This window comes from Camelus bactrianus, chromosome 15 (assembly GCF_048773025.1).
Source record: "Camelus bactrianus isolate YW-2024 breed Bactrian camel chromosome 15, ASM4877302v1, whole genome shotgun sequence".
NCBI classification, from domain to species: Eukaryota; Metazoa; Chordata; class Mammalia; order Artiodactyla; family Camelidae; genus Camelus; species Camelus bactrianus.
This window is the reverse complement of record NC_133553.1, coordinates 18,908,089-18,923,716: the sequence shown is the minus strand read 5'-3', so window position 1 is coordinate 18,923,716 and position 15,628 is coordinate 18,908,089. Positions and strand designations below refer to the sequence as shown.

At 52.5% G+C, this 15,628-nt stretch overlaps 1 protein-coding gene across 4 annotated transcripts in view; it reads right to left on the bottom strand.

Annotated features, from left to right (window-relative positions):
* Positions 1–15,628, bottom strand: part of ASAP2 (ArfGAP with SH3 domain, ankyrin repeat and PH domain 2) — a 148,608-nt gene that overhangs the window by 17,537 nt on the left and 115,443 nt on the right. For all 4 annotated transcript variants that reach the window (XM_074341634.1, XM_074341632.1, XM_074341631.1 and 1 more), the window contains exons 16-20: positions 9,985–10,079; positions 4,550–4,739; positions 3,226–3,311; positions 1,582–1,697; positions 519–586 (exon numbers count right to left, since the gene is read on the bottom strand). In XM_074341634.1, the coding sequence (XP_074197735.1) occupies positions 519–586; positions 1,582–1,697; positions 3,226–3,311; positions 4,550–4,739; positions 9,985–10,079 (555 nt within the window). The remainder of the gene's footprint in view (positions 1–518; positions 587–1,581; positions 1,698–3,225; positions 3,312–4,549; positions 4,740–9,984; positions 10,080–15,628) is intronic.

Sequence of the window (15,628 nt, the reverse complement as noted above, 5' to 3'; positions counted from 1 at the left end):
GGATTAGATGAGTTAATGGACATACAGTGACAGGGTAACACCGGTTACTCATCCTGCAGCTCCACAGCATCGCCTATTGGTGGTTCTGTGCACTGAGCACTTACTATGTGCCCCCTGCTTTACCGAGTTCAGCAACAGCCCCCACAGCAACCTGGCAGACTGGCACCGCTGACTCCACTTCACAAATAAGGCAACAGCACAGAGAGTTGGCGTGACTTTCCCAAGTCACAGGACGGAGCCCCACCGCACACCCAGGTCTGCCGGACGCGGGCGGTCCTCTGCTCCACCCACCCAGACAGCGCCAGGGCCACGTCCACATGTCCCAGCAGCAAATACTGACTCAGGGTCCAAGTGTCGCTACCAGGCGGGTAGTCACCTCTCTAAAGGCTCCCCAGGACACTTTCAGCAAGCCATCCCCTTGGACACTGGGATGTGCTCAGGACGCTACCTCGGGGCTCAGAGAGCACCCCCAGGGCCTCCCCGCCCCCACCGATCGGCCGTCCACGCCGGGGACTCACCAGCTCCTCACAGTGCTCGTGCCTGAGGCGCTTGGCGATGTCCAGCGGGGTCTCTCCTGACTCGTTAGCTGAGAGGTGGGGTGACCAAAGGACATGTTATGGCAAAAACAAGCAAAGGTCTGATGTCAAGAGGCAATTTAAAAAGACAGAGCAGAGCAGCTCTAAATTACACTGAACACGACTAATGAAATCCCCTTCGTTTGCCCCAGTTGGTGCCGAACTGCCCTGTAACCGTCCAGAACAGCAGGCAGCAGCGTCTAACCGGTAAGATTTCAACAGATAAAGCTTGAGTTACTCACAAAAATAAAACCAGTCAAAAAGCCAACTAATGTAAATAAATATCCAAAGTGTAAGTCGTGGAATGAAGCAGCTCAGGATAATTCTCTAACCAAAAGCGCTGTAATCTAGTTCCGGGCATCTGACTGCAGAAGACTTTACAGCTCCTGCTAAGTGTGTTTTCTTCTGAATAAGCCTCAGTCAATGAGGTTTGATGACTCATTAACGAAACACAGAACAACCTGGCTCTGAAGCAGGCATCTGCCTTCTTTCCATGCTCTTTGGTCTCTTTTTAATAGTTCTGCCAAAACTCTTCCTCCTGGCCCGCGGGCTAGACTGCGCCCAGTGGCTGTGTGTCTGAGAGCCTCTGGGGAGGGAGGATGAAGGCTGAGCAGACCGAGGGTTCCTCGTGGAGGAGGCTCGGGGCCAGTGAAAGGAGGGGCAGTGAACAGTGTCTCCCACTGGTAAACATGCCAACCCAGAGCCAGTGAGGGGTTAAGTCTGATCCCAGGTGGGGGCATGAACAGGAGGGCGAGATGCCCACACCTGATCCACCTGGGCACCTGCGACGGCTGCCTCTCAGAACCCAGAGAACGCCTGCCTGCACGTGACGGCAAGTCTGCGGAACAGCGGAGGAGACCGCAGATAGGTGAGACCGCAGCAGCCTTGCAGAACAGGCCCCTCTCCTTGCTGGGCAGGACTGACTACCCAACTCTGCACAGAGCCCAGGGCCTGGGCCCTTCCCACCAGCGGCATGGGACCAGCAGGAGAGGAGCAGGCGGCTCACCGATCCCGATGGAGGCCTTCCCCCGCAGCAGCAGCTTGAGGCACTCGGCGCTGTCGGTCAGGCAGCAGTAGTGCAGGGCTGTGCTGCCCTTCCCCGTCTGCTTGTCCAGGTTCCCACTAGCGCAGACACAGAAAGGAACAGTGAGCCACAGGCCAGAGGACTAGGGATGCCCAGGCAGGGCACTGGGCACGTGAGAAGGAGAGGCAGCAAGCGATCAGAGTCACGGAGGGTTCAAAGTTGAAAGTTCAGAGTCCCTGGGCTCCTCTGAGCTGGCTTGCCCTGGACTGCCCTGAAAACAGGCTGAGAGGGAACCACGAGGAGACAAAGGTTCTTCCAACACAAAACAAGACCAGGTGATCCCAAGACAAGCCACTCAAGCCACTGGTGGAGGCAGCCCTGGGACTGCGGCCACCGTCACGTTCTGGGGATGGACAGCACGAGGGGACACCAGAGTGACCATCAGGTGACACCCATTGCTCTCATAAGGAGGAAACCAGCTATGTTTCCTTTTTTTAAAAGCAACTAACTTTTCAGTGTAAAAAGGAGCCTCCTTTCTGATTTGTCCTCTACTCTTGCTTCCATCTGTTAGAAAAGAAACCAGGATGTCCCTTCTCCTGTCTGAGAAGTTGCACAGAGGGGGACAGCACCACTCAGGAGTCACTGAGCCCCTGCCACACTCCAGGCGCTGGGCAGGCACTCAGGCTCCACCAGGGGACAGGGTGGTCTGAGCAGCTGCCCTCAGATGTCCAGTGAACTTTCGGCTCCTGAGGAAGGAGCCGACTGCCTCCCAGGCTCCTCTCCCTCTGTCCACATCTTCACCACCCCCCCCAGGAATGGGAGGGAAAGGCAGAAGACACCAAGTGCAGAAGACTCCCTTGTTTTGCACTTTGGAATCTTCCATTCCATCTGGAGCAATCTCCATGGCTTTTAACCAGTACCTCCCCTCTCCAGCCACCCCCCCACCCCAAAAACCTGATTAGGGCGCCAAGATACACCTCAATGGATCTTCGTGACTGGCCTTCTGCACCAGGCAGGCACCATACCCAAGTGAAGCCAAACGTACCAAATGGGACTACTGGGGCCGGAGGACACTGCCCCCGCATGTCTTCTCTAAAGGCAACTTCTAATTAAAATTACAGCTTCTCCAACCAAGCAAAACGCCCACAGCCCAGTGTGATTTACAGCCTCGGCCCTGCCAGCAGCTACAGCTCAGATCTTTGCTTCCCTCCCTTCCCTCCCTCTGCTCCGGGGGCCCTGCCTGGATCCCGTGGGACACTCACCTCACAGGACAAGCCCAGGGCCTGTGCACAGGGTAGTTGCGGGGGCCACAGACAGGGGCCACTTTCTAGGGGCTGAGAATTTAGCAGACCTATCGACGTGGCATCTCACTGAGTCCAAGACGCTAGAAGCCGGATACCGCGGATCCCAGGACGGGTCTCCCTTCTCAGACCCCAGGACTTCCTCAGGACTGCACTGAACACCCCACACCTAGCAGCGCTTTTCTTGTCCCGTAATTCATATCCAACCTGGGGCAATTCCGGCACCTTGGCCGCAAGACGGAAGCAGTGAGGCAGCCCCTGGTTCCCTCCTCAGGAACACTAAGGGGACAAAATCAAACACCTCCCCTAATTTCAGCACACCTACCTGTTCTGAACTAAAAAGTCCACAATGTGAAGAGAAGTCCGGTCCACGGATCTGACGGCAAGATGGAGGGCAGTTTCATCCGGCTCCTGAAGACCAAACAGAAACATTCCAGAATTCCAAGGGGGGCACTCAGTTTTGTGTCCGACATGAGTGAAATCGTGTATTTGAAAAGTCTTCTTCCAAAAGTCTCTTAAGTCTTTCCTTCAAAAAACGCATCTCTAAGATACCCGGGGCCCCCTTTAATCTCCATGGCAAACTCTGCCCTTAGGAATCTGCAAAGTTCGTCGCAAAGTTCCCCACTCTTTCTGTCCCTGAATCAGCAACAAGAGGTGCTGCCTGTACACAGTGGTCTCCGTTCAGACTCCAGGAAGGTTCCCCGGGCCTCTTACCTGCTCCCTGGATAAATATAAATGTACATTTTTACTACAAGTTAAAGGTTCTCATTCTGTATTTTACAGTATCCAAGGCCATCAGCGCTAACACCTGGCCTGTCTGCAACTCACACGAGGGAGGAGAGGACCGCCACTGCCTTTTCTGAAACTAAGTTTTGGCAGGCGGGGGAGAAGAGACAAAACAAGGGCTGTTTCGGGTGGGTGGGTGAGAGGGCTGGAGGCCGAGGAAAGACCCACAGAGCAGGGGGCACGGGGCAGAGAGAGGCCCTCCGCCCGGACCTGCCCTGCCTGCTTGCCAGCCCGGGCCAGCCCTCGTGCCCCCACAGTACTGCTTGGAGTGGAGCATGCTTGGCCCTGGGCGCCACGGCTGGGGTTCCTCGACTTAGTCTCCATCACTGAACACTGAGGCTCCACACAGCGTGCTCAGCTGCTAAGGGTGACACCGGCCCTATGTGCGTCCACGAGCGCACCCGGGGAAGAGAATGAGAACACGCATGGGCCGTGACACCAGGGATTTCCTGCGGACCGGCCCTGCCCGTGAGACCCCACCTTCTCAGCAAAGCTCCCCCAGGGAGGAGGGCGAGGAGGGCAGCTGTGCACCAGGCCCAATCTGAGTCTCCTTCCCGGCGTGGCCTCGGGAGCTGCAGCTGAGGCTTGGCTGCCAGCTCCCCACAGGCCCGGGAGGTGCTCGTGCTGCCCTCGGCAGACAGGGCTTCTCTCCAGGGCGTGGGCCTCTGAGAAGACGCTCCCTTCCCCCATGGATGGCTTCTTCCCAGAGCTGCCATCCATTTTTGGTCTAAGAATCAGCCCTAATTTCTTCCCCAGAGCTCACTGCCATCTTTCAGGGAAATAACACTACTCAGCATTTCCGGTAACACTGCCTTGCCTCTCCAAGCCCCCCCGCCCTTTTACTTTTTCACGTCTCTTCTTACATGTCCGTTGGCCAGTGGGATTTTTTCTGTGAGATCCACACCATCAGCGTACGCTTGGAGTAATCCAAAAATATCCCTTGTTTTGACGGCCTCACAAAGGCTGTGAAGCTTTGCTGCGTTATCCGCGTGTTTTTTCCTTGCGTATTTCCTCTCAATGTACTTGGCAGTGATGTAGTCCTTTCTTGCGTTCCTGAAATCACACAGTTGCCTTGTGAATGATTAAGGGCCTCTATTCAAGCATACTCAGAATGTCTATTCATCTATAACTACTTTAAAAAAAACCCTGCCCCACTCTCCTTGTAATAAGAAGCACCAACAGGAAAGCGTGAGGCGGGAAGCAGGCGCCCCACAGCTCCCCCGCAGCACCTGCAGTCACTCTGCCGCCTCCTGTCCTTTCAAGAGGCTGGAAACCCTCCAGGTGCCAAGACAAGTGGCATCAGGGCCCAGGTGTAAGGCCAAGGGGCCAGGTCGAGGGGCTAGAAACCTCCGGCTGATTCAGGACAGGGCATGTGACCGGCCAGTCCAACCAGAAAGAAAATCAACACTTTGGCTATGACTGCTAAGAAGAGATTCTCCCTCTGTATGGTAAATTATTTCTCTCTCTCCATGGCCTCAAGGACAGTAGTTATTCCTGACTACAAAGAAGCCAGACACAGGATGAAGCTGGTACCAAGGAAGGCAGAGAGATGAAAACAAATTTTGTCCTCAGTTTTGAGGGGAAGACTGTCCTCTTGTTTGTGGGTACCGTGCCTGGCAGACAGGCTCACCACAGGCCCATGAACCAAACGAGCTGCCTGCCTGTCTTCGTGGTCTGTTTCCTGGCCTTCACACGGCATTGCGTTTGCAGACCCCACCTCTCCAAGGAGCTTGAAGTGGCAGCCATTCCAAGGGACCCAAAGCAGCCCGGGCTCAAATCCCACCCCCACCGCAGAGTGACGTGCGACCCTGGGGGAGGATGCAGTCTCTTCAGGCCTCAAGTCTTCTTATCTGTGAGAATATGCACCTACACCCTCAGGGACCGTGAGAAGCCCAAGAGCTGACGTGTTTCTGAGCTCACAGCAGGTCCTTAGGACCTGGGAAAGTACTGATGAACTGGGAAGACAGGGAGCAAGGAGAAGAGCAGCTCCTGGCCTGGAGGACTCTGCCTTTTATTCCACGGAAATTCAACAAACAGCAACGGCAACAATAAAAAACCAACACGACTTCTGAGGGGCAGTAAATGCTGCTCATGACAAGGCATGAGTTTCAAAGAACAACCCAGCAAACACCAGGAACTAAACTGCCTACAACTCAACTCAAAAACAAATACAACCCCCCCAAAACCCAGTACCCACCAGCCGATCAGCAGATAAACACAACATGGTGTCCATACAACGGAATGCGTCCAGCCACAAAAAGGAATGGAGCCTTGACACCGCCTGCAAGGTGGATGGACCTTGAAAACGTTATGCTGAACGGAAGGAGCCAAACACTAAGGAGCACACGTGTGCTTGCGTTTATGTGAAATGCCCGGAGCAGGCAAAGCTGGAGAGACAAAGCAGACGAGCAGCTGCCCAGGGCTGGGGGAGTGAGGGGACGGAGCTGGGGGGTGGTTAACGGGTACAGGGTTTCATCTTGGGGTGATGAAAATATCCTAAACTTGACTATGGTGACGGGTGCACAGCTGGGAATATACTAAAAGCCAGTGAGCTATATCTTTATTGGGTGGATTGGATAGTATGTGAATTGATTTTGAAAAAGTTGTTAAAAAAAGAATGTCAGGGAAAACCAGATTCCAAACACAAAATCTTAATTTGAGCTGATGGCTCTACCAGAGATGTAGAGAGAATGACATGATAGGATGGATCCCAGAGTTCTCCCGTCCCCTTCTTCCAGAAAGTACAAAGTGCTCTGAAACGTCACAAGGTCAGAAAGGGGAGGGTGAACGCAAAGGAGGGGCTTGAATTCCCCACCACCACCCCCTAGGCTGGTGGTCAGCTCAGAGCGCGGTCCTCAGGCCTGGCTCTCAGTCACATGGCTAGGTCTCACCCCAGCTCCTCGCTCCCCCTCTGGGTGACTTCAGTCCAGCTACTACACCTCTTGTCGTGAGGACACCTGCTTGCAGGGCTTTGCAGGATTACACGAGATGATGTATTTAAGCATTTAGCCCAGGGTTTTGGAAACACCGGCTGTGATTATTGCAGCAGCACGGAATGAAGAGGGGCAGGAGGTGGCCCAGGTGGAGGGGACCCGGCCAGCTCTTCTCGGCTGAGGCACCGCTCACTACCTCACCGCCCCACCGCGGCTGCCAGAGCTGCACCCATCGCACCTGCTCCTACCACCCAAGCCCTCACGTCAACCCACGCAGGCTGCAGCCCACCGGGGTTCAGGGGCGGGCAGGTCAAGCCCGCGCCCCCAGGGGTGGCAAACACCACTACTGCCTACCTTGCCTAACAGATCTACCGCCTGGGTGTTTATAAAACTCAGACCCGCGTGAACTGTGCAGATGGACTTTCCCCGGCTCTGCACACACGGACAGTTCTTGTGGGTTTGTGGGCGAGTGGAGATGTGCCACCTCATCTGATCCTCATAACAGTGCTGTCAACATTCAACCGTCCCCTCCGGCAGCTGGCCAGCTCTGAGGGTGGCCCTGCTTTGCTGGGCTGAGCTCTCCTCGCGGGGCTCCAGGCACAGCGTGGAGTGCAGGCTGCTCCTGGGGACTGTCAGGCTTGGTAACTGACAGGCTGCCTAATGAAACCGTACGGGGCTCTCATGACGGGCAGCAGGGTTTAGGCCGTTTCAGTAATTACTGTGGGGCGGTCACAGGGTGAACTCCCCAGGAAGGAGCAAGAGAGAAACTGGACCCTTCACTTACTTTTTAGTGTAGCATTGCTTGCCCAGGGCTCTGGGGCCCTGTGGCCTGAAGGTCATCCCTACACAAGCACAAGTCCAGATCTGCTTTAGGCAACACCACGCCCCATGGAAGTTCACTCCACCAGTGTGATTTCCCTTTTGCCCGCCTTTTTTGGGAAAGGCTAAGGCTTTTGGAGAAAAGCAATGAATTGAATGTAACAATGCATTTGGCATGTGTTCAGAAACAGGGGCACCTTATACTTGCAAAGGACAGGGCATGCTTGAGGGCCCTGAATCCCAGAAGAACAGTTCCGACCTCTGTAAGCAGACGCAAATCTGGCTGCTCCCTGCTTCCCGCCTATTTATATCTCTCAGCAACCCCCAAACCCATCTGGGGATTCACAGGCCACCAGACGGTCTCTGGCTTCCCTTTCAACAGATTCATCTGCAGATGGTGTGCTGTTCTGAGATAAAGCCAGAGCAGTATCCGCCTTTTAATCTGGAAGTAAAACAGTAGCTTATTCAGCCACAGAGCTGACTTCACCTTGGACTTGTTGATTCATTACATACGTATTTCCCACCACAAATAACATATTATGGTGGGAAATACAAAAAACCAGTACGATACAATTCATTAGAAAAACATATGTAAATACCTAGGTGTAATATAAAATGGGAAGAAATGTTTTAAAATAGAGCTAAATGCTACAGGAGCAGAGGAGCCCAGTGACTAATTTCACCTGAGGAGGTATCAAGGCAGGGGGCACGCTGCCTTCACACTGGCCATCTGCCCTCATTTGGAAAAAAAAGGAGAGGAGTAAACATCCTTTTCGTTTGTGACAAGGTTTGGGGGAGGGGCCTCAATGCAGATGGAACATGTGTATTGAAAAGCCCCAAGCAGACAGTATTCATTTTTTAGAATCATCTAGCCCCAGAATAAACCAATTCTCTGCTTTTACAAAGTATCCCTGGTACTTGGAAGAAATTCGTTATCATCAGCTACAAAGCTGATCAATATTAGAGCATTTCGGGAGACCCGTCCCCTCACTGGGAGACCAGGTGTCCATCAGACAGTAAGTATCACAGTGGACCATGACATTTCCCATCCTAAACAGACCTTCTCGTGAGTCAGCTCACCCCCGGGTAACTCTCCAGCTGAAGCCTGACTTGGGAGGACCCTAATTTTCCAGGGTGTGTGGAATCAGCGCAGGGCGTGTGTGCTGCCCTGTCGCCCATGGTGAGGAAGCAGGGCTGCTACTGCCAACCAAATATGGGATGCGGACCTCCTCACCCCTGACGTGCATCCCAGCAACTCTGAGGCGGGGCGGCTGTACTTCTGTTTCTATTAGAGGAAAAGGGCTCGGGGAAGTTGACGAGCCTGCCCAGCCCCCACGATCAAGTAAAGATGCGACTTTCTGTGTCCTGTAATGCCTCTCCAGGTCTGGTTTAAGAGACAGATTTGGAACTTAGATCTTCATCAGAAGAGGATGGTAACTGTAAGCCCTGTACCTGGTATCCACACCTCATCCAGTCTCAAGGAAACACCACACCACAGACCTCTGCTCCAGGACTCAACCATGAACTGACTCTAATGCAACACCAACCAGTCCTCGCCGCGGACGCTGACACCTGTGAGGGTGTGTAATGGACAGGGTACTCGTTCCTTCCATTAGTTTGTCGGAGCGCCCTTACCGTATTAAGTCACCTCACCCCAGCGTGCAAGAACAAGATCCTGCAACTTCCTCTTCCAAAGATGCTCCCACACAATGGTTACAGAAATCTGCATTCTCTGCTTTTGCAAAAGGCTGGACCTACACGTTTGTAACACTCTCCAAGCCGCTGCACCCTGTCCAGAAAAAGCTGTGCCAGCAGCTCAACCTCAGGCCATTTGCAAGGGAAAGGCTGTCCCCTTGACATCCTACCACCCAGCCCTCATGCAGAGACAGGCCACCCACCCTGAAAAGGGCTGGGGTCTCCAGGGGGCAGGCCAGGCACTGCCCTGACCAGCTGGTCTCCCATCCGCCTCTCTCAAGGACTAGGGTGCTTGGGGTGATTTATGCTTTGTGTGATAAGACAGGCAGAAAATCCTCCTCTTGTCAGCGCTGCCTCCAGGGCCAGCTAGATGCACAATGAGGCACAAAAGCTTAATCACGTTTTGTGTCAACACTAAAGCAAAAACAGAAATTTTCTTCGAAGGAAACAACACACATTTGCAAGGGCATTGGGAAAGACAAGGAGACATAATCCTGTCTCTGTGAGAACTAACCTCTCAGAGGCAGGGGTGGGGGCGGGCGGGGAGAGTGAGTGACGACCCCCCCCAAGGCAGAAAGGCGAGGGTGCACCCACACACCACCAGCAGAGGGCGACGCTCACAAGATCTGCCAACCTCCTTTCCTGCGACTTCTAAGGAAAACCGCCACACCAAATTTCACTTTGGACACATAAAAAGGTTCAAGTGACTTAAGAAAAAACACCTTAGGCTGATTTCCTCCCTCAAGGAGCAACAATAGACGCACCCACACCTGCTATTCCCCTGCCTGTGGGGGCCCAGGTACCAGGCCAACCTTTGATCAGTATGCCAGCACAGCCAGCCCTGTACTTACATGTCGCTGCCCGGGTTGGGTTTGACCGAGTCCTCGGCTGGAAGGCAGCCCTCCATAATCTCATTAAAGCCTGCGTTCCCAATATTCTTGGCAAGCTGCGGAAACAAAAGTCCATTTCAGGGTGCTCAATTATTAATAATACCTTCCACTGCTACACAGCACTTGCACATCTGATGATTTATTTAATGGCCACTAAGAAATAGAACAATAAAGTGGTTTGCCTTTAATGAAGTTGGACAAAACCCAAACCCCAAAGGTACCCATAAAACCAGAGAAGCAGCAGTGTGCCTGTTACAGGGGAGTGTTCTTATAAAGCGTTCCCTGCACGAGGACCTGCAGGGCAGAGCAGAAACTTGGCCCAATTCAAGTTTCCATCCTCTCCCCGCAACTCACCCTCAGAACCCCGGAGATCCAGCTGAAACTCAGAGATCTAACACCCTTTACCTACACCTGCAAAAGGGGGGCTCACCCAGTGTAGAGGGTGCTGGGCCAGGAAATCAAAATGTGGGTTCAAATCATGGTTTTATTTACCGGCTCTGTGACCACAAGCAAGTCAGTTTACCTGAGCTTCGACTTGTTAATAGTAAAATGGGGATGATACCTGCATTGCCAGGTTGTAACAATGGGAAAATGGGGTAACTCAGATGAAAACGTTCACTAAACTAACGCACTAAGAATGTACCTGTTCCAACATAAGGTCCTCACGTGCTGAGCAAATCTCTGGCTTGTCAGAAATGAACACGTTTTCGTTAACGCTCACTGAGGACGGGCACATGCTTCATGCAGCAGGTACTGAGACGTAAACGTCACGTCTGTCTGAGGCTGCCCTGCGTGGGGCACCTGGCGCTCTCCTGCATAGATGCACGGATCTGGAGCGACCAGGAGCGCCATCAGAGATCAGACTCAATGCCGAACGAAACAAAGAAACCGAAAGGGAGCACATAGCCCAGTGCTCCACAGAGAACAGACATTTTCATTTCCATGTTGAAAATGATCCCGTGGGGGCAGTGACCTTCTGACGCTTCTACTCTCAATGAGTCAGTGGACAAAGGGTGAGTGGGGATTATGTGGGGATGTCCTGGGAGGTAAGGCTGCACCCCAACTGCCTCTTCTCTCCAGGGGAGCTGGCTGAAGGAACAGCCAAAGGGATCTGGGTCAGAGAAGGCCGAACTTCCTGGTGGCAAGTAACAGGAAGCAGTGAGGGGATCGTGAGGGAGGCCGAGGACAGGGGAAACACGCAGGACAGCCTAACAGCTGGGTGAGGAGCCTTCCTAATTCTACCCTGTCCGTGGCAAGTGAACAGAGCTTCTGGAGGCCCAAAACACCAAGCTCTAACCAGCTCTGCCTTGGTCCTGTCTCGGCCTCGCAGCCTCCAGGCAATGTTGTGTGGCACAAGCCCAGGCTGCCTCACTGCAGCTTCCCCGGAGACGGGGCGGACGGTCAGGGTGGCACACCACATGGGTGACGCAGCGTACCACGGAGCCAACACCCCCAGGATTTCGTGGGGACCTGATGTCAGGTCCAGACTGAGCCTCAGTGTTAAGGCCCCTGTTTAGGGCCAGGCATGCTCTAATGCCCCCTCTTTCAGTGCAATGTGATCTCAAGTGGGTGACAGAACACGCCACAGCGCACGCCCTGCGAGCCTCCCAGTCTGCAGGCAGAGGGGAGGGGGCGAGGAGAATTCCCCGGAATCGGAAAGCTGCTTCCCTTCTGCTTGGGCCTGGCTGGTTTACTAGGGACAGCTGGTCCAGGGAGCCACCACATCCGTGCGTCACACCCGTCAATGCAGAGATGCGCTGCCTCTCAGTTTCATCAAGTTCCAGTGAATATTTCGGCCTGCAGAGAACCCTTTGGAACCACGAACAAAAGCAAAAAAAGCATTTGCAGAAGGAGGCTGCAGGGTCGTGAGGAGAAAATGTGGGGCCTGGCAGGCCCGGAGGGCAGGAGCCACGGCGGCAGGAAGGCTGGTTAAACAGCCCCGACACGCATGCCCTCCACTCCCAGGCACGGGCCCAGGAACCGGGGGCTGTGCCGAGGCAGATCGGCCACGGCAGGTCCGGGGGAGTCAGGCGTGTAAGTGCTGCATTGCTCAGGGGAGCGGGCCCAGCCCCCATCAGTCCAGGAACGCACACAGAGCCCTCAGGGGCGCTGGGATCCGGGCACAGGACATGGGCCCACTCCGGGGGCTTGGTGCGATGAGACAGAGGTGATGAAAAAGAAAGGAAGGGCTCTGTGATGAGGGCTGGACTGAGCGCTACAGGAAGGGAGACTGCGAGGGGAAGCCAGCAGAGCAGGGCCTGGTCGGGAGGGACGACCACTCCCACACCTGCCTTGCAGGGTTATCCTGAGAGCGCGGCTCCCTCACTGCACTGAGCGCCCCGAGGACGGGGACGAGAAGTGTTCCTGGAGACCTGAGCGTCTACCCTCGCAGGGTTCGCTGAGCCAGAAAGGACCTAGATTTTCTCTAGAAACCGTTCAGAGTTTGGGGGACTTCCTGTCCCCTGCTTTCACGTGAAGGGACACCAGTTCCCATGACAATCCTGTCTTTGTGCCCCCGGAGGAGAGGAATGGGCACGTGAGAGAAGCGACTCCCCCACCAGAGGGGCTGAAAAGAACAAGGCGCCCCCGAGACGCAGCACCAGGGTGGTCTGCGCCTCCTGCCCCCGCCTGGGTGGGCGAGACCCAGTCTGAGGCTCGGCTGTCACCGCATGTGTGAACCAGGTCCACCAGCTGGGCTGCTTTCAACAACAAACCAGACTTCTGATCTCTCAAGTGGTTCCCAATTCAGGTAGGAAATGGGATGTTGTCTACAGGACACCCTCAGATCCCAGGAGGCTGGAAGGCTTAGAGCGCAAGGCACGCCTTTAAGACACAAATGGATGACAAAGGCCCCGGGGACGTGAAGGAGCAGGACCCTGGCTCTGAAGGCAGAGCGAAGAAACTGCAGAGTGCTCCATTGCTGCCTCCACAATACTCTGCGGCGGGTGGAAGAACGTGGATGTTTCACTCGAGTCTTTAAAAATTCTTCTTTTGATATATTTCATGAAGTATATAACACACTTCTTAGTAAGTCGTACACATATCGCTGTATATCACCTACGTGTATGTCTGTTCTGGTGCTCAATTTTTTATGATAGGGTTTGTGGTGAAAAGAAGTTCAGGGCTGTGGTTTAAGAAAAAAGACGAGAACACAGGCTCTGACCTCATTTTTTTAAATGGAGCTCTCTTTTAGCTTAGGTATCACACAAAGAACCTACAACAATGCCTGAAGCGTAGTAGTTGCTCAATGAACGGTGGCTGGTTCCACGCTTCCTGCTGCTCTCTGCATCCTGAGTGGCCTTATTTCAGTCCCAGGGAGGCAGCAGTATAGTCTGTAAGGAAGCCCCGGGTTTTGGGCGGCTCCCCCCAACGCTCCCTCTCCCAGGTCTGGCTGTGGGCAGTTCGACTTTATACTGAAAGGCCTGTTAACAGCCTCATGAGAAGGGAGGCAGGAGAAAGTCACAAAACAGTACGTGCTCCTGAGGATTTCTGACCCTTTTTTTTTTTTAAAGCTTTTTAAAGACTTGATTTTATTTTAAAAATAGGCAGAATTGATTGGCTTTCTAGGGGCATCTGATGTAAGATGACTGACAGACAGGAGAACAGGTAATAGTCACTATCAAAGGTGTCACAGAGAAAAATACACAAAATATGATCTGTTTTTCTGCCTTTGCATGTATACTGAAATAATATATTTAATTAAAAATGTATTTAATTTTTAAAGAATCTGAATTCTTCTTGAACAAGTGCTTATAATTAATCAGTATTTTGGTCTAACCTTATTTTTCAATGGGAGATTTTTAAGTTACTGACTCAAATTCAATTCCATAATGTTGAAATTTCCTTTACTAATTTCACTTATAATGTGAAATTGATCACATGATACTGGAACCTTAGGACCAACTGTGCTGTTTTATGCATGACCTGAAAATCAGAGCTAAAATCATAATCTTCGATGTTAAGGAGGAAATTTATCTTTTTAAAATCTAGGCTATCAGGAGGTTTTCTGAAAGCAGATTTGCTTTAAAATCTAAGGATATTAAGTGGGTGCATGTTAAAGTAGTTAAGATGGCACAGCTTCCACGAACTAATCAAATGAATACGTCAATTCCCCCAGTGTCTTTCCACTGAATAAGAAGCAATTCTAAAAGCAGGCAAAGGGAAGAAACGGTGACTGCTAACCAGCCACCTTCACGGGTGCTGTGGAAATCCACTCAGTTAACATGGAAATCAAGCATGCTTTGAAACAAAAACAAATTAAAAAGGAAATGGTGAAATCTCCACAACACACCATCAGGGAAAACAGTTTGCAAACCCCACGGCAGAAAATGATTTTCAGAATTAAGCAAAAGACTCATCCTGAGGTACACAGGGAGGACGTGCTGGGGGGCAGGAGCGGCATTTTATGGGGTGAGCGTGTTTATTTAGAACATAATGCCAGCCAGGAAATGAAAACTCCTGCTCATGGACCGCCGTCTCCATCGGGCCATTCAGAAGCCCCTCTCCCGTCACAGCACATCCCTGAGGTGCGGGCCCTTACACTGCTCTGGAGAGCAGCTCCGCCTAGCCTGTGCCCGTGGATGCGTCGGGAAGTTATTTTCCAGTTCACCCTCTTATTTCTTTAACAGAGTACGAGGAGCCTAATTAACATCCACCACACAAGAAAACATACAGTGAGGAACAAACCAGTCAAAGAGCCGGACATCACAGCTCTGTGAACATGAAAGGTCCACAAACAGAGCAGACAGTCCGGGTGGGGCCTCACTGTGGATTCACACGTCAGGACATGAGGGTCATTTTTCTGGAAGGATTTTGTTAAAATCATCTTGGAGGAGGAGATGATAATGATAGCTAATACTTTATAGCTCTTGCTACGTGCCAGACGTAATTACACACACACACACACACACACACACACACACAGCCTTCAGGAGATCCTTTGTCCAGGCATCTGACTGTCTCAGTAAAATAAAATAACCAGGTACTCTAAGAAGGCTTGAAATTCTCATGATTTACAAAGGATACTAACGACTAACACACACTCTCCATCCACCGCCTTACCCAACGGCTGAGGAGCAGGGGGTGGTCAGGCCCACAGCGATGGGGCTGGGGGAGGGGAGGGGAGGACCAGACAGGCAGAGGTCAGGGGCAAGCCGAGGGCCTCTGCCCTTTGTTTTCTGATAACCACTGAGGAAAAGAGGCTTAGATAAGGGAGAGTCTAAAGCTGTGGCAGAGATGAGATTTCGGAAATATCTGCAGATAGTAACTGAGCAGCCTCTGCCTGGTTTCTCCAGAGTGGCTGAGAGCTGGTCAAACTATGAGAATACAGAGACAGGCTCCGGGCGACAGAAACGAAGATCTGAACTGGGGGTCAGAGCCACTTCATCCTTTCCACCTGCCTTGGTGCTTCCCTGTGCAGGAGGCAACAGACTTGCGTGGATCACAGTTAAACTTCTGAGACACAGAAATTTAGCAGCTGTTAACAGATGTGTTGGGATCAGGCTCCTACCAGCTTACACGAGCTAACTGTTAAATAGCCATCATTAAAAATTACATCAGATAAACTCATGATCAAATAAATTACACTAAAAACAAAGTAATAAGC